Raw genomic sequence first — 24,847 nt, 5'->3', positions numbered from 1 at the left:
AACTGTTGACATCTAAATAAGATGGTCTCACTGTCAAATTCCTGTTTGTGACATTGTACTATAGGTATGCAAGATGTTACCATTGGCGAAAATTGGGTGAAGAGTATGCAGCATGATTTCTTAAAACTGCACGTGAATGTACAATCCTTCAAAACAGAAAGTTGTTAACAAAAAAATAATGAAGGTCAAATAGACATGGTCTCAGTCATCCAAAAGGTGAGATAATTTATCACCGGTAGTTCTACACTAGTGTAAATTCTAAAGGACATTCTGCAGGCTGAAGAAAAATTATTCTGGATAGAAAAAAACAGACCTGCAAAAATGAATAAACTTCTCCAATAATGGTAAAAATAAACCAAACAACTGGGTAAATATAAAAGATAATTGTCTAAAGTAACAATAAAAGCAATGAATGGTGTAGTATCGACCGTATGTGGAAGTCCAATAATTAACAGTAGCAAAAATGTTAGAGTAGAGAAATAAGTGAAAAAATAGGACAAAAAGAAAATACCAGGATGGTAGATGGCATTTTAACCACTGGTTAAAAAAACAAAAATTGTCATACTGAGGAAAAACAGCCAGAACGGCCTGTTCAGAAGAAAACCACTTTAATTATAATGACACAGATAGGTTGCAAGATACATACAAACATGAACCAAAATAATATTGATATGGTGATATTAATATCAGACAAGGGAGACTGAAGCAAGAGGTATGAGAGAGAAAGGAAATTTTGTAATGATATAATGGGTCAAATCAATGTGGATGTATAGGCATATAGAACTTGGAGACACCTTCAAAAGGAGTGAAGCAAAATTGACAACTAAGTGGAGATTCTGAGAAATCAGCAATCATAGTGGATATTTAAATTTCTCTCTTTAAGTAACTGGTACAATATGCCAATAAAGAGGCACGGATACTGCAGCTCCAATGAGTATGGGAGTAAGCATATGTGGGGGAAGTGTGGGTAATAAACTGGATAAGAAAAAATTCAATCTGGTCTTCCCTACCAGTCAATCAGCGTTCCTAGGCATTGATGCTACTTAAAGTTTTGAAAATTGTGTAGAATGTTAGGTATATTTAATATAACTAGGTTTGTATATTGTCAGGAAAAATAAACCCTAAAGTAGAAAAAAATATATGTTGCCTGCAAAGGCTCCTTTAACTATCTTCCCACATTGGTCCGCTAACTCTTCAACCTGTTCTAACTTGTCTTCTACCTTTACTGCTCCTCTGAAATTGTTCACATTCAGCTCACCATGTTAGTTATGTTCCTAAACCCAGAACTTCTTAGTCTTCTTCTCATTGCATCTCTTAAACGTATTTGACCCAGTTGATAATTTCTTCTTTCTTTCAACTACCTATCCCTTAAACTTTAAGAATGTCATGGTCCATGTGTGTTTTTTTTTTTCTTTTCCTCTTTTTCTCTGGACATTCCTTCTCAATATCTTGATAAGTCTTTCTTTATCATCCAGTCATTAATTGGTAGAGTACCTCAGTGTGCCATCCTAGGCTCTCGTCTCTTTCCTTGGCTTGCTCCATATCCAAGTTTTGTTCAAATGGATGGCTTCATTTACTATCAAATGATGGCACATCTAAAATGTTTATGTTTTCTGAAATTTAGACCCTAATATCTAACTGTGTCCTCCTTTATGCTTTTTCTGGAATGTCTCCCAAGTTTATCAAACTCAACAGAAGCAAAACTCAAGGCCTCATCGTTTTCCAACCTGGCTGTTCCAGGAAATATTGCCACCATTCTCTTAATTGCTCAAGTTGAAAATGTGGAAGTAAATGTTTACTCCTTCATATTCCTGAACCTTCAGTTTCCAAACAATCATTATGTTCTATCAGTTCTCCCTTTTAAATATCTATAGAAGCTCATTGCTTTTTTCTGTCTTTTTTTGCTAGCAGATATAGTCAAGTTATCTTGCCTGATATACTGAAATTGCCCAGTACATTCTGGTTTATACATTTGACATACAGTCTTACCATGTAACTCACTTACTTAATACCTTTCAGTGGCTTTCCAGTGTTCCTAAGATAAACTGCAGGATCTTTAACAGGGCTGACAATGAGGCCCACATGATCTAAACCCTGCTTATCTTGACACCCTCATCCTGGTCATCATGTTTTACTCTCCCTGTCATTCACTGTACTCCAGTCATCATGGGTTTTTGGGGTTTTTTTTTCAGTTTTTGAATGGTTTTCTGCCTTATTCCCTCTGCCTATAGTACTTTCCACCTTTATCCCTTGATCCATGTAATTACCACTTATCCTTTAGTTCCATATTTAAGAAGTACTTTGTAAGATTAGTTCTTTAATCATATGCTTCTAAAAACATTCTATTTATGCCTGTAGCACTCATCACACTGTTTTTGAATCATACCTTTGATTGTGTCCAATATATTTTTTCCACAAAACTACAAACTCTATGAGGTCAATACTATTCCAAACACCCAGAAAAATGTCGGGCATAAAGTAAGTGCTTAATAAATGTTTGAATGAATGATTGAAATCAATAATTTGATGCCAGGTGGTAACATAAGTGTTATTTTAAAAAGTAAAACAGTAAAAGAAATACAGAAGGATTAAGGTCAAGGAAGTGTTCCTTTAGAGAGAGAAGTCCAGAAAGGGCTTTCTGTTGAGGTGACATTTGGACAGAGACCTGGATGAAGAGGAGTGAACTTTGTAGTATCTGTGGAAAGATGTTCCTAGTAGGAAAAATTAGCTAATGAAAATACCCCAAGGTGGGAATAATCTTGGAATGTCTGAAAAGAAGTAAGGCCAGTGTGATTAGAGAAAAATAAGGAAAGGAATAGGGAGTAGCATGGTAGAAGAGAGGAGAAAGTCAGTTTCACACATGTATAATAAGAGCTTTAGTTCTAAGGGTGACAAGAAGCCACCGGAGACGGCAGAGACAGTGATATGATCTGCTGCTGCTGCTGTGTGTGTGTGTGTGTGTGTGTGTCCAACATTTTTATATATTTTGGCTGATCTAGACTGGGGAGGAGAACAGTGTTAGATTCAAATTATGAAGATAAGATTTTCTGCTTTTCCTTGATCCACTGTAACTTCACTGAGGTAATAATTTTTAAAAGTTCAGTGATCTGGCTAAAATTTCTACCACCTCAACACTTTGAATATAGCGTATAAGAAAATTTGATGTGAGAATGGGTTTTATTGTTTTCAGTCTACTATCACATAGATTCAATTGGCCTTTTCTCAGCCATCCTCCGCTCAAAATACTCATTGAGTTTGTTATGATATCCTTTGCTATGAAATGAGGATAACTTATAAAATCAAGTCCTTTAATCTTTAATCATTACTTAACAAAGGAAGCTTCTTCCAAGGTTTTCTGTAACATGGAATTACATGGCAACAAGCTAATATCGATCAGTACCTTAGATTTTATGCAGCTGATCATTCTGTACCAGCCTAAGTTAGTTTGTTTATTTTACTGGTTTATATGCTCACAATAAACAAACAAAATTGTGTATGTTGAATAGGACAAAATTCTTCTCTGTTATTGGATACACGTCAGTTTTCAGGTTGTTCAGTCATAACATTGAGCTATAAATAGCAGATGGTGGGGAAAATTACTTTCTTGGGATTATCAGGATTATTACATGTAGATAGAATTATTTAGAACATACATTCTTTATTATGAAATTCTTTAGGTTAATTTTTTAAGGAGGTGATACTGTGTTACTTTAAGTTTTTAGTTAAGTTAATTTGAATGATCTTATGTCTGATTAAAAGGAGGTTTTTAATAGTTATTGAGGTATAATTGATATTTAATAAACTGTACATATTTAAAATGTACAACTTGATATGTTTTTATCTATCTGTCTATATATCTATCTCCATGAAACCATCACCACAATCAAGATAGCAGATATGTACATCATCTTACAAGTTTATTCATGACTTTTTATAACACCTCTTCTCTGTCCCTCATCTGTACTTTCCCTTTGCAACCACTAAAGTGCTTACTGTCACTACAGATTGATTTGCATTTTCTAGAGTTTTGTATCAGTGAAATCATACAGTACATACTCTTTTTGTTTGGCCTCTTTCAATGAGCATGCTTCTTTTGCACTTCATTCATGGTGGTGCATATATCAATAGACCAATCCTTTCCATGGCGAAGTAGTATTCTGTTGTATAGATATACCACAGTTTGTTTATCCATTCACATAATGATGAATATGTGGATTGTTTCCAGCTGGGGCTCTTACAAATATAGCTGCTATGAATACTCATGTACAGGTTTTGTTTTTTTTTTTATGGACATATGCTTTCATTTTTCTCTGACTGGAAAGGGTGGCTCTTACAGTATGTATATGTTTACCATTTTAACAAATTGCCAAACCAGTTTTCAAAATGGTTTTTACCATTTTACATTTCCATCAATAGTGTAGGAGAGTTCCAGTTCCTGTTTTAAGAATCTTTGTAAATACTTTGTATCTCTTTCACAGTTTATTTGTCGTAATAGCTTTGTATCTGTCCTTTCCTCTAATAATACGTAAATCATTAAAAGTTTAAAAAAATGTGAGTGTTATACTAAGTATTTTACAGTCATTCTCTTATTTAATCCTCCCAGCAAGAATGCAAAAGACCAATTTTTATTCCTATTTTATGAACGAGTAAATTGAAGATAACTTGCCCTACAGCACATCGACACTAAACCATGGATATGTGATTTGAACCCAGGTTGTCAGATATTGGAGATAATGATATTAACCAGTACGCTATATTCTCCCATCCTCTAGGCCAGGGGTTCTAGCATTGACACCTGGTGAAGCTTAAAGCCCTAACATTGTTTTTTACATATAAATTTAAGATTTTATTTTATTTTTAAATTTATTTTGAATAATAGCTTATTTACAATGGAGTATTAATTTCTGCTGTACAGCAAAGTGATTCAGTTATACATATTATGTGTATATATATATTCTTTTCCATTATGGTTTGTTTTAGGATATTGAGTGTAGTTCCCCGTGCTATACAGTAGGACCTTGTTGTTTATCCATCCTATATTTAATAGTTTGCATCTGCTAACCCCAAACTCCCAATCCATCCCTCCCCCACACCTTGGCAACCACAAGTCTGCTCTCTATGTCTGTGAGTCTGTTTCTGTTTTGTAGATAGGTTCATTTGTGTCATATTTTAGATTACACATATAAGTGATATCATATGGTATTTGTCTTTCTCTTTCTGACTTACTTCACTTAGTATGATAATCTCTAGGTCCATCCATGTTGCTGCAAATGGCATTATTTCATTCTTTTTTATGGCTCAGTAATATTCCATTTTATATATATACATCACATCTTCTTTATCCATTCATCTGTCGTGGACAATTAGGTTGTTTCTGTGTCTTGCCTATTGTGAATAATGCTGCTATGAACATAGGGGTGCATGTATCTTTTTGAATTATAGTTTTGTCCAGATATATGCCCAGGAGTGGGATTGCTGGAACATATTAAAGCTGTAACATCTTAAGGCCTTTGACAGTTGGTTAAGCTTATCTAAATTATATTTAAATACACAAAATATTTAGGACTATAACATAAACCAGTTGTATTGAGATAAAGTTTTCTAAATATTTTTAAATTTGTAAAAGTTTAATTTCCTTATTAACACATTAAGTAACACAATATAGCGGTGGAATTAATAATAACCATAATGTCAAAGTAATGATGACTGTAAAAGAATACTGTGAGATACATGCAGCATCTATAACATGTGAAAAATTTGTGATTTTTATTCAAGAAAAAAGCACAGGTACTGCTTATACTACTGTGGTTTATAGCATGCAAACACAAATGAAAATAATGCTAGAGGCTAATGAAAATATGGATGTAGTATGTCTCTCATCCAAGTTAATAGATGTCTGAATTTTATCTGTGGATCCTTGGACCTCTTGCCCTCGTCCATAAACTCCATGAAAATAAGATTCATATCCGTTTTGACCATGACCAGCGCTTACTACAGTGCATTGTGCAAAGCAGGTTCTACTGGATGAGTGAAGAATGGAATAATATTTTCCAGATACTGCGCTGGCATTAGGATTTAGCAATGGACAAAACAAGCATGATCTCCAGTCTCAAGAACTAATAGTATACCAGGAAATACAAACAGTTAAATAAAGTTATGTGACCTTGGCTGAGTTATTTAACTTTTCAGAGCCTTAGTTTCCTCATATATAAAATTCATATAATAATAGTCACCCTCATAGGTTCCATATGATGATTGAATGAGTATCAATATGGTAGTGATAGATAGATATACATAGATATATATGTGGTATATGTGAGAACAGTGCCTGCCACCTTCTGCTATATAAGTATCTGCCATTATTATGATGAAGACAAAGGAAGTGCAAGATGCTATGAAATTGCATAGCAGGGGAATATAATTTTATCTAGGGGAAGAAAGATGCTGACAGCAAATTATGTTTCAAGCTGATACCTGAATATTGGATGGAAGGTAGGCAATCAAAAGTGAGAAGTGGCTTATGGAAAGATGAAGCAGAACATGCAATATCTCTGAGACAGTAAGGGGCACAGTGCTATAAAGGGACAGAAAGAAGTTCATTGTGGCTGGAACAGAGTGTGAAGGGAAGAAGGAGAGGCAAGAGTTGAAGCTGGAGAGATACACAGAGGCTAAGAGTAGAAATAAAACCATATGGCATTTATTTATGCTGTTCACAACACCTAAGCTAGATATGCTCAGCACAAAAGTCATTTCTTTGTAAATTAACAGTAATTGATAAACCACTATTTTCAGAATTGTTATGTTGGACTGTATATATATTAGAGGAACTTTGTTGGATTCAAATGGCCTCAGTTTGTCTTTCTGAGTTTTTTTTTTCCTGGCATTTATAAATTAAACATAATAAACTCTAAGTTACTCATCAGTATATATGTCTTAATATATAGGGATTATTTGTGTTTGTTACATTAAATTGAAATGGAGGTAGTATGGCTAAAATGTATACACACACACACACACACACACACACCCTTAGGGAGACAGTATTTCAGAGCAGTGACATTGGCACATCTCACATAATGTAGCGACCCGACAAGCTGTTTACTTTTTGCTAAACTGAATATTGGGTAGATGGTTGAAAGGAAACATAAGATTTTATCACTTCTTCCTTTTGAAAAAGTATTTTTCTTATGAAAATAGTTCAGTTTTCCTCTTTCATCATTTCAAACTATAAACGTTAACCCTCCGAGAGAGGCGTACTTAGAAATTTTAGATGAAATTAATACTGTAGAGATGATAGCAGTGGTAATTTTTTAAAGCTATTGATTCATAAATGGTATTTTGAAAATACAAAATACGTTTTCCTAAAATGACACTTTTTCACTTGGTAAACAAGTTGTGTGAGAGAGTCAGCTAATCTCATTTCTCACTTGTAAAGAAAGCACTCCTCTTAAGTCAAAATATCAAGTATAAAGTCAACTCTTAGGAGAAATACACAGAGTACCAGACTTTAAATGTCTCCAATGTGCAAAATAAATCTTTTCTTGAAAAACTTTCTCTTCTTAGAAGAATTTCCATAGAATCGCAAGAGACAAATTCCATTTGAGAGAGTGCATGCTATGTTTTATACTAAAGCAGAGATGTGGAACTGAGCACACAGCTTCCTTATTTCAAAAGTACAACCAGAAAAAAAAAAAAAAAAGTACAACCAGAAGAGAGTTTTTACCCTTTAAAGGCTGTGAAGAGAAGTGAAAATTAGCCAGAATTTCCGTGTGAATAATATGATGTGTGGCAAAGGAACTCTACTCTTGGTATAGTTAGGAAAATAATTTAATCCAGAGGCTTTGCCATACAGAGGAACGAATAGATACTGAAAGAGATTTGCAGATCCACTGCTTTTTAGGCAGGAAGAATGCTCGTTAAATGCAGAACGCTGCTCTGGCTCATGTGTTTGCTCTGAGGTGTAGGTTTTGTTCGACTGACGTATCAGATAGTCAGAGTGGTTACCACACCGACGTTGTAGCAGCTGCATAATAAATGACTGAGAGAATCATGTTAGGCATGCCCACCTAACCTAACTTGAATCATGCGAAAGGGGAGCTGTTGGAATTCAAATAGACTTTCTGGTTCCCAGCAGTCGGCAGTAATAGAATGCTTTCAGGAAGATGACAGAATCAGGAGAAAGATGCTGTTTTGCACTATCTTGATTTGTTACAGCAGCCAACTTATTGGCATGATGGAGTGACAGGAAAAACAGCTGGCATGGAAGGTAGGATTATTAAAGCTATTACATCATTATGAATACAATTAGAAGCTGACCATGACAAAGCATATGTTTGAACAAGCAGCTGTTGGTAGCTGGGGTTTATTGCCGAGCTCTCCAAACTCTGCAAACAGTGTTGCTTTTACAGAATGGTTTTTAAAATTTCCTTGTGCTGCGTTAGATTTTGCGGGGGGGGTGGGTGTGCTTGACTCCAACCTCAGGGAAACCCTTCTGGGATAGAAATCAGTGTTGGAAGATTTTAGAATAAAGTATTTTTCAAGAGTCTAGGTTTCTCCAGGTAGATGATGACGGGGCCGGGGGGGAGGATCTATGGGGAAATCTACCCCAGGTCAGTTACATGCTATTTAGTTACAAGGACTGATTGATTTATTGGCATATTCAGACATTGAGAAAAATGAGAATGTATAGAATGTTTGGATAGGTTGAAAACTGTTACACTTGGTTTCTATTTTATAAGGAGTTTGGCTGTCAGTCTTTTCTCCTCATTCATTTCTAGATTTTGACATTTATTCAGTCATTCTGCATTATATGAAGAAAATACATCAATATCTCCTGCAGGGTTTTTCAACAACTCTAGCATCTGTTTCAGCTATTGAACTGTATTCACGTTTTGCCAAGTTGATGTCGACCCAGCTGGTCTATCATTTCTCGCTTGATTACTGTTCTTAATTTCTCTGTATCAGCTTGTTTCGGATAGGGCTTTGAAAGCTGTTAATGAAAAATGACAGAAAATGATAAATTATTGAAAATTGGAGCATTTATTTATTTAATTAGTTTGGAACCTTATTGAGTTTTGTCTTGCATTCTTTCTTGACTGCGTACAATTTTTAGAACCCTTTTGCTGTTTTGCAATATTTCTTTCCCATACAGTCAGTGGGTTATACTTATAAGTACTTTTAAACAAATGGAGCATGAGCCTGGGCTGAATTAGCCTCTAAAAATAAAGTTTTGGGGAAAAGGGGAACAATTTAAGCTTTTTGTAGAAACTATCCATCGTTTCCATATTCTATCTTCATACGCTGTCATAGGGATCTGTCAGTGAGTATATATTGGACCAAACATATTGAAATAATTTTTATCACCACTAGGGTAACAAGAAAATAAAACATTCAAAGCTGTTTTAACAAGTAATTGCTTCAAACAGATGTCCAATAATACAGAAATAGATTTTCCTAAGTATGAAAAGAATGATTGTTAACTGTCTGTATGATAGAGAATCTTTCAGCTCTATGCCCAGTTTCCCCAGTAACCTGAGTAGCTAAATGATCCAAGTTAATGGGCTATCATGTATGAACATCTAATATGACCTTTCAGTGTACACAGTATTGCTCATATGTGCTGTACCTTTTCTGTAGTAATAGTCAGTAATAGTAATAGTCAGTCTGGTCAAGAAACACTACTGGCTGTTATGTAACTTTTTTCCCTGAATGTTAGTCCATGTTTTTCAATTACGTGTTCCTCTTAGAAAGAGTGACTTAAAACAACATGTATTTAAATATCAGTGAATAATTAGAAACTGATACGCTAATTATACTACTTGGGTTCATAACTTCTGTTTTGAAAAATAGAGATTTAAATGAGTACTTTTTAACCTTGATGCGTACATGACTGTGGTTGAATATGTAATTCATAATTCATACATACAGCAGGAAAGAAAATAGTTTCCTAGATGTATAGTTTTAGCTGGAAACATTTTTAAAAATAATGTGATTCAGGCAACCTCATTATTTCCTGTTAATGCTTTGGAGTGCTGTATGTATTTGGTACAGTCTGTTAAGGACTTCTTTAATCTTTGAGAACTCAGAGACTAACAGAATTTTGCATCCAAATGATAGAAGGTTATTTCTTGGTTGGTTGACAAAAATCGGCTGTATCTAAACTCTTGTTTAAAACACAGCTCTTTTCTGTCAGTTTTATTTCTCAACTTTTTATAACCATTGTAAGTGACAGTTCAAGTCTGGAAAAACTCTTTTACATTACATCTTTAGTAGGACTCTCCTTTTGTGAATTGTCTCCTGTGAGAAAAACGTGAGCTTCCTGCTAACCTTACACTCCTGTTACCATAGTTACTTTAAAAGGAAGGTTTTCCTTTCAATGAAGATAGTGTAATTTAAATCAGCCCCTGGACTCCCCCAGACCATGTTTTTTTGTTTGTCGTTCAGGCTGCCTCGTTTGTGATTAAGAAGTGCTTTGTATTTGACTCCACTGATGAATGAAGAGGACAGACACTAGGTGGCACCAGCTGTTGATTATTAATGAACTCTTAGAGGCTTTGGGCCGCACACCTGAAGAGCAGGCGTCCCTTTATTTAGAAATGCATTTGTGAGAGCTGGAAATTATTGCTGACCTTTCTGGCTGTGGAACAAGATTGGCGTGCACAGTGATGAGAACATGTGAAGTTGCCAAATCCTCAGGTGCTTAATTCTGTGTTTTCTGAAGAGATTCAGGGAAAAAAAGAAAAAAGAAAAAGAAATGCATAAAAATAGAAATAGTATGTGAAAGAGAGGTGGGACAAATGAAATATAAATGTTTAACTATTTTTAAAATACGAAATTTATGTATAAATCTTTGTTTTTCCCAATTCTCTACAAACCCAGATTGTTTTTCCTAAGACATTTATACTACAAAAGCAAAGATAGCAACTATTTGCTTCTTTTAGGTAAAAATCTTATTGAGCGACATTATTTTTTTAAATCAAGAATGTGCCTTAGTTCTCCTTTAATGATAATATTGTCTAATGAAAATTCCCACTTGTGTTGGATTGGCCCGCCTTCAGATGTACTGCTCTTCGTCTAGAAAGATGAGCAGGGTGAGATACTATCAGTTAAGAAATGTGCTTTGAAGTGTTTTTCCTGAGAAGCTTGCTCCTTCCTTTTATTCTCCAATTCTCATGCTGTCTAGATTTTAAGAACGAAAAAGCAAACACAAAGAAACCACATAAGTGTGTGCATACTTCTGAAAAAAAAAATCAAACTGTTTAAAAAGAGAGAACCATGACAGTATTTTAAATTGGTGCTGGAGTTAACAAACTAAAATGGAAAAGGAGAAGAGTGGGGAGAGTAAACAACTGTTCCTATTGGAAATTTTTTTTGGAAAAAATAAGCAATATTTTCCCCTCATTGGGAATAACTTAGAATTCCTAAGGAAGATGGGATGATTTAGAATGAGGGGAAAGGCAATACAGGCTGTAATTCTCCAAGGTTCTATGAAACAGTAGGCAATATGGCTAGTTACTTTGATTATACCATAGAGTTTTTTGAAGATTTTTATGATGTAGTCAAAATGGAGAAATATTTGCTACTTGATATGTCTGGTAGATTAATTACCTTGATAAATTATTCTGTATTGGTCTATCAATTAATGAATCATTGTAAACCAGGAAGGGGGGCTCTCACAGGACTATGATATAATTCTATCCAACTGGATCTATCTGACTTGGAACTAATCTCTCATAGTGTGACCTGTAATTCTGACTTTGACACTTTGGCCTGTGAAATACTAATATCCAAAAGAAGAAGAAAACTCAAAATAGCTTGTCCAACTGAGAAAGAGAAGAAATGCATTGAATTATTATGTACCAGAGGATTATGATCACCTAGAAAATTTGATGACACCAGAAAGATAACATTTTAAGAGGAATAACATCCTGCACTAAAGTTTAAAAATCATTGCAACAAGTATGGTATGTGAGAGAGTTAAAGCTTAACAATCATTCATTGAAAAAGACAATGATTTTGTTGGCCATATTTCAGTGTCAGTCACAGTCTCATATGACATCAAAACAAAATAAAAGTAATATTAGACATTTATCCTTTCTGGAAGGAAACAAAAAAAGAAAGAGAGAACAAAGTTGAGAAGGAAGTTTTTTAGAGGCATACCATGGTCTAAAAGGAATTTTAACACCTCAGACAGTGTTCAGTGAAAAAAGAAAATGCCTGGATGGTTGGTGAAGTGTGCTAGAAACTACAACAGTTGAGGGGCCTTGAAGGTTCTAGAAAAGGGAAAATTTGAAGAGTGCTTGAAGGAAAAAGAATAAAGAAAAATTAGACCAATTTCAAATATCAGATGAGCTACAATGTAGAAGAGGGGTTAGACTCATTTTTACCTCTCTGGTACTGAAGAAAAAAATATTATTTCAATAATTGTATAAGCAGAGAATTGACTACTTTGTGAGATACTGCACTCCTTGTTCCTGAAGTGTTCATTGCTGGGAGTGCAGTGCCTGCATTAAAGAGAATTTGAAGAAGATGTCAGATAATTTCTAATTTTAAGAATCGTTGAGTCTAGCCACGGCTTAAAATAAATTTCCCTTTTCAGCTATTCCTTTGAGTGTCTCTAGTACTCTGTTGGCGCCCTCCATGCCAGTAATTATGACCCATGTGCCATGGCCCTTTCTGTCTAGCCAGCTAACAATGGTTTCTGTATTTCTAAATGGTTTTTTAAAAAGATGAATAATATTTTGTGACATAAAAATTATATAAAATTTTGAGTTAAGTGAATATTAATAAAGTTTTATTGGCAGCATATCCGTTTACAGATTGTCTCTGGCTGTTTTCATGCTAACACAGCAGTTAAGTGGTGGTGACAGAGACCATATTTATTATCTGGCCCTTCCTAGTAGTAAAAGTTTGCTGACCTTATCTCTAGTCTGTAAGAGGACTTTGCTTTTTGCTCATTGAATCAAGTGTCTAGAACAAGCGAGGCCACCATTAAATATCAGCTGAAGACCATAAACATAAGTTGTGATCACCCATAATACGTAAGCGCTACAGACTTTGCGAAGTGGTCCAGATATACAGCTTAGGAGTTCATGATGGGGCCATTGTGGCAGTTAATCTGTTAAGAGATTTTACTTGCTGAGAAATGTCTGTTTATTATGTCTGTAAGAAAATTTGAGATCTCTGAATTCTATAATATCTGCTTTGCCTAAGCCCATTGATCTTGCTGAACTTACCTATTTGCTAAGATTAAGTTATTTTTAATGTTACTGTTCAATTATTGTGATTTTGGTAGACTTACAGAAAGTACAGAAGTCAGTGGAAAACAAGTCAAGTCAGTGGGAATTACTTCCTGCAGCTACCTTTTCTCTCTTTGTAGGTCTATAATCTTTCTAAGCGGCTTCTGTATTACAGTGATCTGGGGAGGTGCACACCTTTTTAAATAGATGTACTGCACTATAAAACAACAGTGAGGCTGTTAGGAAATGGTTGATAAGACATGCTAGAGTTAAAAGTTAGCAATGAAATATTTCTGAGCTATTTCCCTGAACGTGTGGATACAAGGGAATTTTTTTTTTTCAAATCATGTGAGAAACTGTAATTAGATTCTAAGCATAAATTTAAGAGATTCTTGGTTTACCATCATAAATGGCAATCTCCATAATTCCATGATTGTGAAACTAAAATCCCTGCCTTTTTTCTAGGGAGGGATATCATTGCTGTTCGTTGGTAGCACTGGAAATTCCTTTAAAACCCATAGGATTCTTATTTTATTTCCATGAGGATGTTACTGAGCAGCTATCTTATGATGCCTGTCTCTATGGTAACAGATACAAGGCTTAAGGGTCTGAAGGAAATTCTTCCTATTGGTTTAGGGATATGGAGCAATGAGGGAGACTCACTGAGGAAGAGGATAAAGCTGAAGGAAGGTAAAAGAGGCAACTGTGAGAAATTTTCACGAGGGAGGTGTTTTGTGTGTGAAAAGAATTTCATTTCCTCTTAATCTATCTCAGAATGAAATAAAAACCAATGTGTAAGTAAAATTTTCAAAAAATTCTTAAAAAGTATTATTTTTCAACCATCCAGTCAATTTTTTGCTATTGCAGTCACACAGATCTTTCCCTTAGGTGGCTTACTTTTCACTATGCAGAGAAAGATTGCTTCTTGCCTGAAATTGATAAGAGGAGGGCCCTACCTTTGGCAAATTTAGTTTTTGTTATTGCTATCAAAGATCTTGATCTTTTAAAGGACTTTCTTTTTCTTGATTCCAAGGGTAAGAATATTGAGCTCTACTTGGCATTGCTCGTAATCACTGAGCTTCTCAGGAAATGATGAAAGTACACTGTTTTTCCAAGACATTCTTTTTAAATCTATTTCTATTAGAGGCCAGTAATAAGTATAACAGGCATACTGCTTCTTTGACAATTAAGCATTTTTTAGAATGTGTTGGGTAAGATTTTGTGTTTTTACATGTTTTACTTTGTGTCTCTTATTAAAATAATAAAATCAAACAAAACCCCCCAAATGTTTAAAAATACTTGATTTTCTATTTCACTTTTCCTTTTCTTTAAGTTTAGAAAATAAGAAATCACCATGTTTAAATTTTTTTAAAAAGGAGATAAATGTGACTCTCCCTTTGATTTAAAGTATGTATTCAAGATGTTATCACATAGCAAAAAGCATATAAAATATCTGTGCAATTTGTATGTCCTTTAGGAAAATGTAAGACTCAGAGGGGAGAGATGGCTGTCTTACCATGAAGCTCTTACCTGTAGTTTCAACATTAAGGCAGGTGTTGGTCTTTCATTTATCCTGATGTCTTCATATATTATTATGTTGGGGTCAAATGCAAAAGAAAAACAAAATAATGGCAAGTGAGCAGAAACTCGTAACTTGATGAAAGAAAATTAAGATTTTGGGGGGTTGAAAATAAATACATTTCAAATGATATTTATAAGATCAAATTAAATATTTATTTGTTGTTTATTATTCACTGGTCATAGCGCTTAAAGCTTTAAAGGATTTAAGTCTTTTTATGCTTTATTTTCTGACCTCAAGAAATTTATAGATTCTCTATGCAGATATAACTTTCCAGAAATTTAATCCACTCTGTGTAGATATTAATAAAAGATAAGACATCGTCTTCACACTGTCTTTAAATTAAATGAAAAAATAGAGTTAGCTGTAATGTTGCAGTACCTTCTTTGGTATTTTTGGAAAATAACTTTTTTGGAAGAAAACCTTGTTTATTACTGAATCCATTTTGAACCATAAACAGTAATTGCAATATAAAGTGAGGTTTCTGAATAAAGCAAGGCTATTTTAAATATTAAACATATATACTGCTTTTGGAAACCTGACTTCAGTTTTAAAAGTATGACATTCCTAGCATGTGTCTAACATGACTGGCCTTCAAAAAACTTCTTATTTTCTTTGGCTTTGGGCTTACATAGTCCAGAGTGCACTGCAGGGCATAAGCAAATGGGTAAGAAGATGGTCTAGACAAAAGTACTGTGGGAAGTAAAGACAGGAAATAAGCTTCTGGACAAAGGTTTATACAGGAAGTGGGGGATGGCTGAACCGGAAGCTTAGGTGGTGCACAGAAACTAATCAGTATTCACATACACTTGCGGATAAATGGTGCTTATCACCATTTCCAAAGAAATATTGTCATTACCTGGCAATCCGGAGATGAATAAAAAGAACTAAGAAGTAGGGAAAATATATTTATCAGAATCGATCTGCTCTGGTCATAACATTGTTAGAACTGATTGCAATGCTCCAAGGATAAAACCTGATGAGGACCATCATATTCTCGTTTTGCTAGCACAGATCTCCGTTTGACATATTATGAGTGGAATTATGCATTACAGCAACAATAAACTGGATTATGGAAAGTGACGCTAATGGTAACCTGAAATTTTATGGGTTTTAGGCAAGTTGTGGGATTTATTTATGTTCTGTGACAAGTGTGAAAAGGAGGAGATTGAGTAAAAGCCTGCCTGTTATGGAAATGCTAATAATATAGTGAGTAGGAATCTCAGGTTCATCTCCCTTTGGCTGCTGACCTATTCATAGATGGGCTCTGGTGGTTCTAAGAGACAGAGCCCGTTTCTCCGTTGCGTCATCCAGAACAGGATCAAAGCCCACCAACTGAAGTGACAGGTTGTTTCTGCTGTTTTCCATTCATCCAACAAATATGTGTTGATAAATCCCAACTGTCAGGCTCTGTGCTAGAGCAAGATGACTCAGATACGATCCCTGAGGAATTGAGAGCTGAATGTGCGTTATGTGAATGAGGACAGGAAAATAGCTACAGTGTACCAGAGGACAGCAGCAGCTGTGACTCCAGAGAGAAAAGCCATCTAGGGAATGAGCTAGAGGCTTCCAGGGTTCCTAGTTTGAGTGATCTGGAAGAACTGGCAAGTCTATGAAAGAGCAAAATGATAGCTGAGGAGAAAGAGTGCAGATGCAGTGAAAAAAAGGTTAGTAATTCAAAGTAAAGGGGAAAGTAACTTACTTGAAGTTTCACTTGAAATAAGGAGGAGTCTGCCTACAAGCCATTGCTCATTTTCATTGAAATCAAACCTAGAAGGAAGAGGTTTAGAGTGTAGTCAATTTCAGACAATGAGATTGAACATTTTTAATCCTACATGAGTGTGACCATGAAAGCTATGTTTCAGGAGGATTTAGGGGAAAAAAATTATCTCTCTTGGTAGTATATGTACATGATCCCTGAAAACTCGTTCCTATGCTATCTTTAGAGAAATTATCATATTGTTTTATCTCAGTATGTATCTATCTTTAATTAGAAGCTATCTGAAAACGCTTCACCTATGTTTAAATTAATCACAGAATTAGACCTCAGATTACACAGGAGGGCTAAAAGGATGACATTTTATATATGATAGGCCTATTGCTACATAGACCCATAGCATGAGGAAATTGTGTTAGATAATCACAAAGGTTTCATCCAGCTTCAAAAGCATCCAGCATTAATTGGTCTTCAGCGTCACCCCTGACTCCTAGGAACTTAAGAAGACATAGGTTTACATTTTAATTTGGAAGAAAGGTAAGCAGGATATTTTCTTTAGCACTTGAACGGTCTAGAAAGTCTCTTTGTCCCTCTCTCCTCCTCCCCCTTCCTCCTCCCCCTCCTTCCTTCCCCCTTCTCCCCTCTTACCTCTTCCCTTTCTTGTTTCCCCTCCCCAGCTTCATACCTATATAGATGTGTATGTTTGCATGCAGGCATGTATATATATCTATTTCTGTCTCTATCTCTGACTTTCTGAAGTAATTTATATAGGGTAAAGGCACATTCATTATTGGAGTAATTTTCTTTTGTAGATAAAAGCAGTTCTGTCTGGCTCAGTTTGCAAAACTTCTTTATTAAAATATAGCAAAAATATTTAAAAGTGCACAAATCAGTAAGTGTACAACCTAATGAATTTTCAGAGTTAGTACCTCCCAGTGATTACTCAAAAGAAGAAAAAGAGTAGCACCAGTATCCCGAAACCCCAATTGTACCCCTTCTGAGTCAGTACTTCCTCAAAGATAAACACCATACTGACCTCTAACACACCATAGATTAGGAGATGCCATTTCTGAAATTTATATAGTTGGGAATATACAGTATGTACTCCTTTGTGTCTGACTTCTTTTTCTCAACATTATTTTTATGAAATCCATCAATTTTATTGCTTTCAGTTGGGGCTTAATCATTTTCAGTGCTGCGTAGTATGCCATTGTATGGATATGCCACAATTCACTTACTTACCCCCATCTGCTCTTAATGAACATGTGGATTGATTCTGTTTGGCGGCTCTAAAAACAATGTTACTCTGAACATTCTTGTACATTTTACACACGTACGTGCACCTCTGTTAAGTGAATACCAAAAAGTGGAATTGCTTGGTCACAGAATAACCAAGCACGATCTTTAGTTGAGAAAAACCAAATTTATTTTTTAAGGTAGGTAAACAACCTTACTTAAGCACCACCATCAGTATATGAAAGTTCTGGATATTGTTGCCAGTGCTTAGTATTATCAGTGTTTAATTTTACCATCTGGCTCTTGTTCTGTACTGTCTTATTGTGGTTTTTATTTCCATTTTTTTCAAATGACTAATGAGTTGGAGAACCCTTTTATATATTTGTTGGTCATGTGGATGTTAGCTTTAGCAAGGAGCCTGTTCTAGCCTCATGCTTATTTTTCCGTTGAGATGTCATCTGTTTTTTATTGATTTGTAGGATTCTTTATTTTTTCTGGAAATGACCATTTTACATGTTCATTATATGTATTGCAAACACCTAAGGGTATATATTCTATATAAGCATAGAATTTGAAGCCCAGAGACCATTAAAGAATACATAGTCCAGTCTCTTAGTTTAACAGATGAAGAAACTGAGACCTATAGAGATATAGTCACTTGCTTAAGACCTCTTCTAGTCAGTAGAAAGACCAGAAATAGAACTGGAAATAGTCTCCGAATTCTGACAGTAATGACTTTCTCTATTAAAACATGGAGACTCTTTACAAATATCATATGATATCGCTTATATATCAAATCTAAAAAAAGACTACAAATGAACTTATCTACAAAACAGAAATAGAGTTACAGATGTAGAAAATAAAATTATGGTTACCAGGGGATGGGGGGATAAATTGGAAGATTGGGAGTGACACATACACACTACTATATATAAAATAGATAACTAATAAGGAACTACCATATAGCACAGGGAACTCTACTCAATACTCTGTAATGGCCTATATGGAAAAAGAAGCTGAAAAAGGGTGAATATATGTATAACAGATTCACTTTGCTGTACACCTGAAACTAACACAACATTGTAAATCAACTATACCCCAATAAAAATTACAAAACAAAAAAAGAACAAACATAAGAAAAATGGAGAGTCCTTAGCCCCTTCTAATATGGTGACTGAAACTCCTTGTCTGTCTGGGAAGGCCAAGCAAGGCAATGCATGACATAGTTATTGTAACAGCAAATACAGAATGATGCTTGATTAATCTCATTGATTCTCTGAACAAAAATATCCCCAACTATTCATCTGTTTTATAGCATGGCCATGCAAAGTTTCAACTTGTATTTTTCTTTGGGTATTAGATTTTATTTTTTTCCTCTTCTATAGCTTTATTATTGCATTCAACTTTTCATATTTATTCCCGTTACTTCTATCTTCTCAGTCCACATTTGGTTCAAATTCAAGAAAGTCCATTTTTTTTCTATAGCGGATTAGTAGGAATGTCAATTTTCTAATATTGTCATCAAACAGGAGCAAATTTAGGTTACAGGACATACTTGCTAATATAATAATACCGACTATTTACTGAATTTTTTTTACATTCTAGATGCAGTATTAGGTAATTTTCATGGATTGTTTTAGATAGAATTTTGAACAAGCCCCCAAATGTTTTATTATCTCTATTTCGTTGATCTAGAACCTGAGCCTCAGTGAGTTTAAGCTACTTGTGAGACAGCTAGAAATTGAACCAGATTTATCAGATTTCAAACATCACACTTTTTCATGATCCCACTCTACCTGCTTGGAAGAAAACAGATTTAACAATAGAGATTTAGGTCACTACCCGCTTTTAGTGCTTCTGCCGTAGGTCTTGGGGATGTTTCTGTGTTCTAATCTCATTAAATCATTCCATTTTTGTGTCCTTTTTTAAAGTGGTAATCAGAGAAGTGCTTTTTTTGGTGTTGACTGTAGTTACTTTATTGACTAAACTGCATTCTTGATAGTGTAGCTTTTACTAGAGTGCAACCTACATACTGACAGGTAAGTTTGTATCCAGGGACAAGATTGTAGTGGAATGTTCTTTTATTAAGGGACCAGATGTATTATGAGTCTTTGATTTCAATTCCGTCTAGCGGTTTATTCTAGGATCTGATTACTTCTCACCTAGATTTTAGTTTCAAATATTTCTCCTTCCTGTTCATGAAAGAGCTTTCCCACAGATACCTGAAAAATCAATGTGCTTCTATTCTCTTGCTTCTCGTCCTTGGCCAGAGGGAGTTCCCCCTGCCACACCTCCCTAGCTTCATGCAAAGCAGATACACACTAGTGTCTCCATCTAGAAATTTAAATCCACATGCATTACCTAGCATGTTATTTTTCTCTTAAGGAGTGAGAGAAGCACTTTTAAACAATATATATATATATATATATATATATATATATATATATATATATATATATATATGGTTTAAATTTATAGTCGTTTCACTGTGTCTGAACATACGGGAATGGCTTTAAACCAAAGACCTCTAATTCATAGGCATTTTGTAAAAAAATAATTCCTTAAAGGTAGAGAACTTTACAATTAACAGAGCACTTTCATGTTTATTTTATTCATATAACAACCATGTGAGGTAACCTAGGTAAGAAGTATTATTTCTTCTTTATTCAGATCCATGCCTATTTGTATCTTAAATTTCTTTTAGCTCTGCCATCTGCTTTCCACACCACCTGCCATTCCCTGCCTCAGTTCAGATTCCTGTAGCTCACTTTGAATACCACGATAGCTTCCCAGCTTACCTGTGGCCTTGCCTCTCTCCAGTTTACCTCTCACATGGCTGCTAGACCCATATCCCTCAAAAGCCAAATTTAATATGTCACTCCCCTGTTTAAATCTACAGGTGGCTCCCCATTGTTTTAGGATATAATTCAAATAAGTTGTATGGAAGAAAAGACCCTTTACAACATTTTCCATGCCTTGTTCTCAGCTCTATTCTTTCACCCACCATCGGAATGCCTTACCCCAGCTATATAAACACTTCTCTGAATGTAACACACTTCCCTGACATGTGCCCTAGGTCATGTTAACCCCACATACTTACTTCTTGCATCTCTTATAATCCTCCAAGATAGTGTAGGTGGTGCGTCTTCCTCATCTTTGGATAAATCATGTGCCCCTGTGTATACTCCTGTGGCAGTCTCCTCATACCTGTGTCAACACTTAACTTTCTGTGCTATCTTTTTGGGTTATTTGTTTACTTACAGATTGTTGGTACCTGAGGACTGTGGTTTCTCCTTTCATGTTTTACCCCTTGCATGGTGCCAGCGGAAAGAGTGACTTAAATTTTACTTTAGGTTGTAATGAGTTACATAGCTGGAGGTAGCAAGATGGTCTTTGAGCCCTATGGTAGCATCATTTGCATTGCATCCTTCCTCCTGCCAATGTGACTAACCATAGTACATGAATAATAGATTTTCAAGATCCCTGTGTATTTAGTTTATGGCAATAAGCTGAGCCAAGTTACAGTTTGGGGGTATTTTGTAGGGGTAGAAGTTGGGATACTTAGTTACGATAGTATAGTAATTACCCTACGTGTTAGAAATGTATAGAACACAGTACTTTAAAGCATTATTTCCTTTGTGATTTACACATTGCCTCCCCCTGAGGTCTTAATTCATTCAAATTATCCACTGAGATAATAATAAAAATTTAATGGATGATCAAGTAAAATCATAGAAGAGTAAAATGGCAGTTAAGTTTATGAGGTAAACAAATTCAGGCATATTGGTAAAATAAAACACTGAAAATGTGCTCATTTTTCTCTCCTTCCATCACTAATAGAAAGTAGTGAACTTCACCTATCAGCCAATTGTGCTATGCATCATGGTTATTGTCTAGCATACCTGAGAGTAAAAGTATATATCTAATTCCCACTAATCCCCACTGAGTTTTCATTAGAAAATGAGAACTACATTCTAAAGGATTTGAGGTTGTAAAGTAGGGGACATGCAATGCCAGCAATAGGAGATGGTGTGATTGCTTTACAGCCTAAACCTCAGGTCTACATATGGAGAGTCTGCCATATCACAGGTTCCCTGCAGCTGCAAAGAGAGTAAGAATTCATTGGATGTACCCAGTGGTATTGGATGTTTACACCCCACTTGCTCTAATACACAGCTTTGTGATACTAGAGAATTAATAAAGAAGTGAACTATTTAGTTATTTTATCAACTCTTAAGTCATCTTGGTGGAGAGAAAAACTCAAAGATGCATAAAGTGTAAAGCAAATTGTTTTCAAAATTTATCCTTTCTTTAAAATCACAATTCTCTTGGACAGGAAGCCACATGCCAGGAGCTGTGCATATTTATTTATTTTGATGCTTTTCTTAGAGATTCTACTCGTTCTTTATTGATATTATACACAGTCCTTCTTTTCATACATCATGGAATTTAGCACACTGTATTTAAAAATCACATTGAGGCTGACAGAATTCAATTGTGCACATTACAGTATTTATTAGGGAATGAAACAATCATTTGTAGCATTATAGTAGCCAAAGCAGATGATACAGTTTATTACATTATTTATTTAAGAAAATCAAATATTGTGGCTACATTTACAAAACATTGTAATCATGGTGATACTTGTTGCATAGTTTATAGATAAATATATTGACCTTGGGTACAACAGTGGGTTGGGTAAGTTAAGGGACAGTATAACCATAATTTCTACTGGGAATGCATTCAAAACCCATAATTGCATATTAAAGGAACATATTATAGGTGATTGCTTGTTTTCCGTTTCCTTTTGAGAAAATAATGCCTTCTTTATGTTCATCTATGCCCAGATGAATCAAGGGAAAATCTTTACAGTCTTTAGTGTATCAAAGATAGAGAATAAATGCCTAAAGTGTGTGGGAAAAGTGAAATTGCTGGTCATAAGACCAATGACCTCCATCACTGTGTCAGCCAATGTGATGTCAACCAATATGGGACACATCAGTAGTGAATCCATGTAGAAACCTTTTGCAAGCAGATGGATTTGCTGATATTTAAATTGATTGAAGAAGGATTTCATTTTTATCAGAAACATATTTCAATTGTAAAATGGCACCTGCACTGAAGGTTGAGAACGTTCGTATGCATTAAGGCTCATTCTAATATAACTACAATGTTGTAATTAAATAATAATAATTAGCTAACATGATAAGAATAATTTAAGTCTATAAAAATTTGATTCAAAGTACACTATCATTTCAACTGAATTGAAAGTTTATTTCAATCAGGTGAAAGGAATTAAAGTGACATACTTGTAAGAACACATGAACAATTACTACACCGCTGTAACCGATGGTCTTCGTGCGTTCCCCTCTATTCTGGAAAATCACCACTCCTGAATATGCCTACAACTTACTACGGTTTGATTCTTTGCCTCATGATTTCCATTTGCTTTTGGCCCAGTTGAAGGTGTCCCAGAGGTATCTCTCAGGTGAGACAGCTCGGTCTCCTAGAGGTCCCAAGTGGTACTAAACCTCAGTCGATCACAGTGACAACATGCTTATCAATTCACATTGTACTGCCTTCATTCTCTTTTCAGTCTAACTCTTTTACTGTGCTTCCTGGAATCATCTCTAAAATAATTTATTTCCACTCAAATCCTTTTCTCAGAGTCTACTTCTGGAGAAATCCAACCCAAGAGAGCATATTTTATTATCAGTAATTTTGCCTCTAATTTTTCATCCTTTTTTTAATCAAAGAAGTGTATTTCAGGAAATTATAAGGACAATTATCGAATGGTACATTGGTTTGGGAGTTAATGGAAAGGATTAAAAAAATGCCATCACACCATGTATAGTTGCTTAATAGTAGTTTCCAAGAGTACTATGACAAACTTTGAGACTGTGTTTGTGGAGACCTAGTGGGGAAAGGTACCATTATTTAATGCCATATATACTCAGCATGTATGTGATGGTGATGGAAACAAATGTGCCATATTTTTTACCATCTCCAGAATAGACTAGATCAGATTTTATGTGTTTTTTAAAAATATACCCAATACTTTCTTTGAAAGAGATTTTATGTGATAGGTCGCCAGAAAAGGAATGAATTGAAAATGTAGGCATTCTGAATGAAAAGTGAGAGGGGAAATTGACTCAACTCTCAACTACTTCTCCTTCCACCTTATATCCCTATAGGCGTAACTATCAGTACCCTTAGAATTTGAAATAAAAGCCATCATATTAGAAAATATCTATGATTACTTCCAACTCTAAGTCATAAATCTAGAAATGAGCTTCCTTACCTACTTAACCACTACCAAGAAATAGCTGACAGGTAACTTTAAGTTTGTAATGCTTGTGTATACCAAGCAAGGCTGAGTATAGAAATTTATTCAGTAGCACACATTTTCCTAGCCAGTGTTGAAAGTAGCACAATTAGGTATGTAATTAGGAAACTTCATTTGCTAACCTGTTAACTGCCAGTTGTCTTGGGCTATGGTGGAAGCCAGCATCAAAGTGTAAACAGCACCTTAGTTTTGGGAAGGAGAAGCTCAATTCATAGCCAGACATATGTTTTGGCTAAGTGGCTTTGTGCTTGGTTTAGCATAACACTTGGTGGTAAAGGGGGGAAAACACGTAAGTATTGCTGTAGTAAAAAAATAATGCTGGTAAGGATAGGATGTCTGAGACCATTGTGGGGGGAAAAAACTACATAGGATATTACTAAAGCCTGAATTTTCTTAGAGATGATAGTCTAGCCACCCAGCCCCATTTTGCCATTGAAAGATTTCTTAGGAATTCAACCATCATATTTCATCAGGACAGATAATATTATAACTCATTATAGCATAGTGATACTGATTTACTTTAGTTCAATTTACACATTAAAGCTATTTTTATCCCTCCTGTTCCTTTTTTTTAACTTGTTAAAATTTTATTTCATTATTTTTTATTTAATTTTATTTATTTATTGGCTGCGTTGGGTCTTCGTTGCTGCGCGCCGGCTTTCTCTAGTTGCAGCGAGCAGGGGCTACTCTTCATTGCGGTGCGCGGGCTTCTCATTGCGGTGGCTTCTTTT

The 24,847-nt window shown here is 35.1% G+C and overlaps 1 protein-coding gene and 1 long non-coding RNA gene across 4 annotated transcripts in view; one reads left to right on the top strand and one right to left on the bottom strand.

Moving 5' to 3' along the window:
* The window catches only part of DMD (dystrophin), a 2,259,822-nt gene that overhangs the window by 252,505 nt on the left and 1,982,470 nt on the right, over positions 1–24,847 (top strand). The window contains exon 1 of one of the 3 annotated variants that reach the window (XM_082446320.1): positions 7,070–8,266. The exons of the other annotated variants lie outside the window; for them this stretch is intronic. Within the exon in view, the coding sequence (XP_082302446.1) occupies positions 8,260–8,266 (7 nt within the window). The 5' untranslated portion in view covers positions 7,070–8,259. Of the gene's footprint in view, positions 1–7,069; positions 8,267–24,847 lie in introns of those variants that run through there. 3 annotated transcript variants of the gene reach the window in all.
* Positions 1–24,847, bottom strand: part of LOC309652670 — a 422,767-nt gene that overhangs the window by 100,574 nt on the left and 297,346 nt on the right. The window lies entirely within an intron of this gene.

Source organism: Balaenoptera physalus, assembly GCF_965194825.1.
Source record: "Balaenoptera physalus genome assembly, chromosome: X".
NCBI lineage: Eukaryota > Metazoa > Chordata > Mammalia > Artiodactyla > Balaenopteridae > Balaenoptera > Balaenoptera physalus.
Note: the sequence above shows the minus strand (reverse complement) of the source record. Positions and strands in the feature narration are given on the sequence as shown.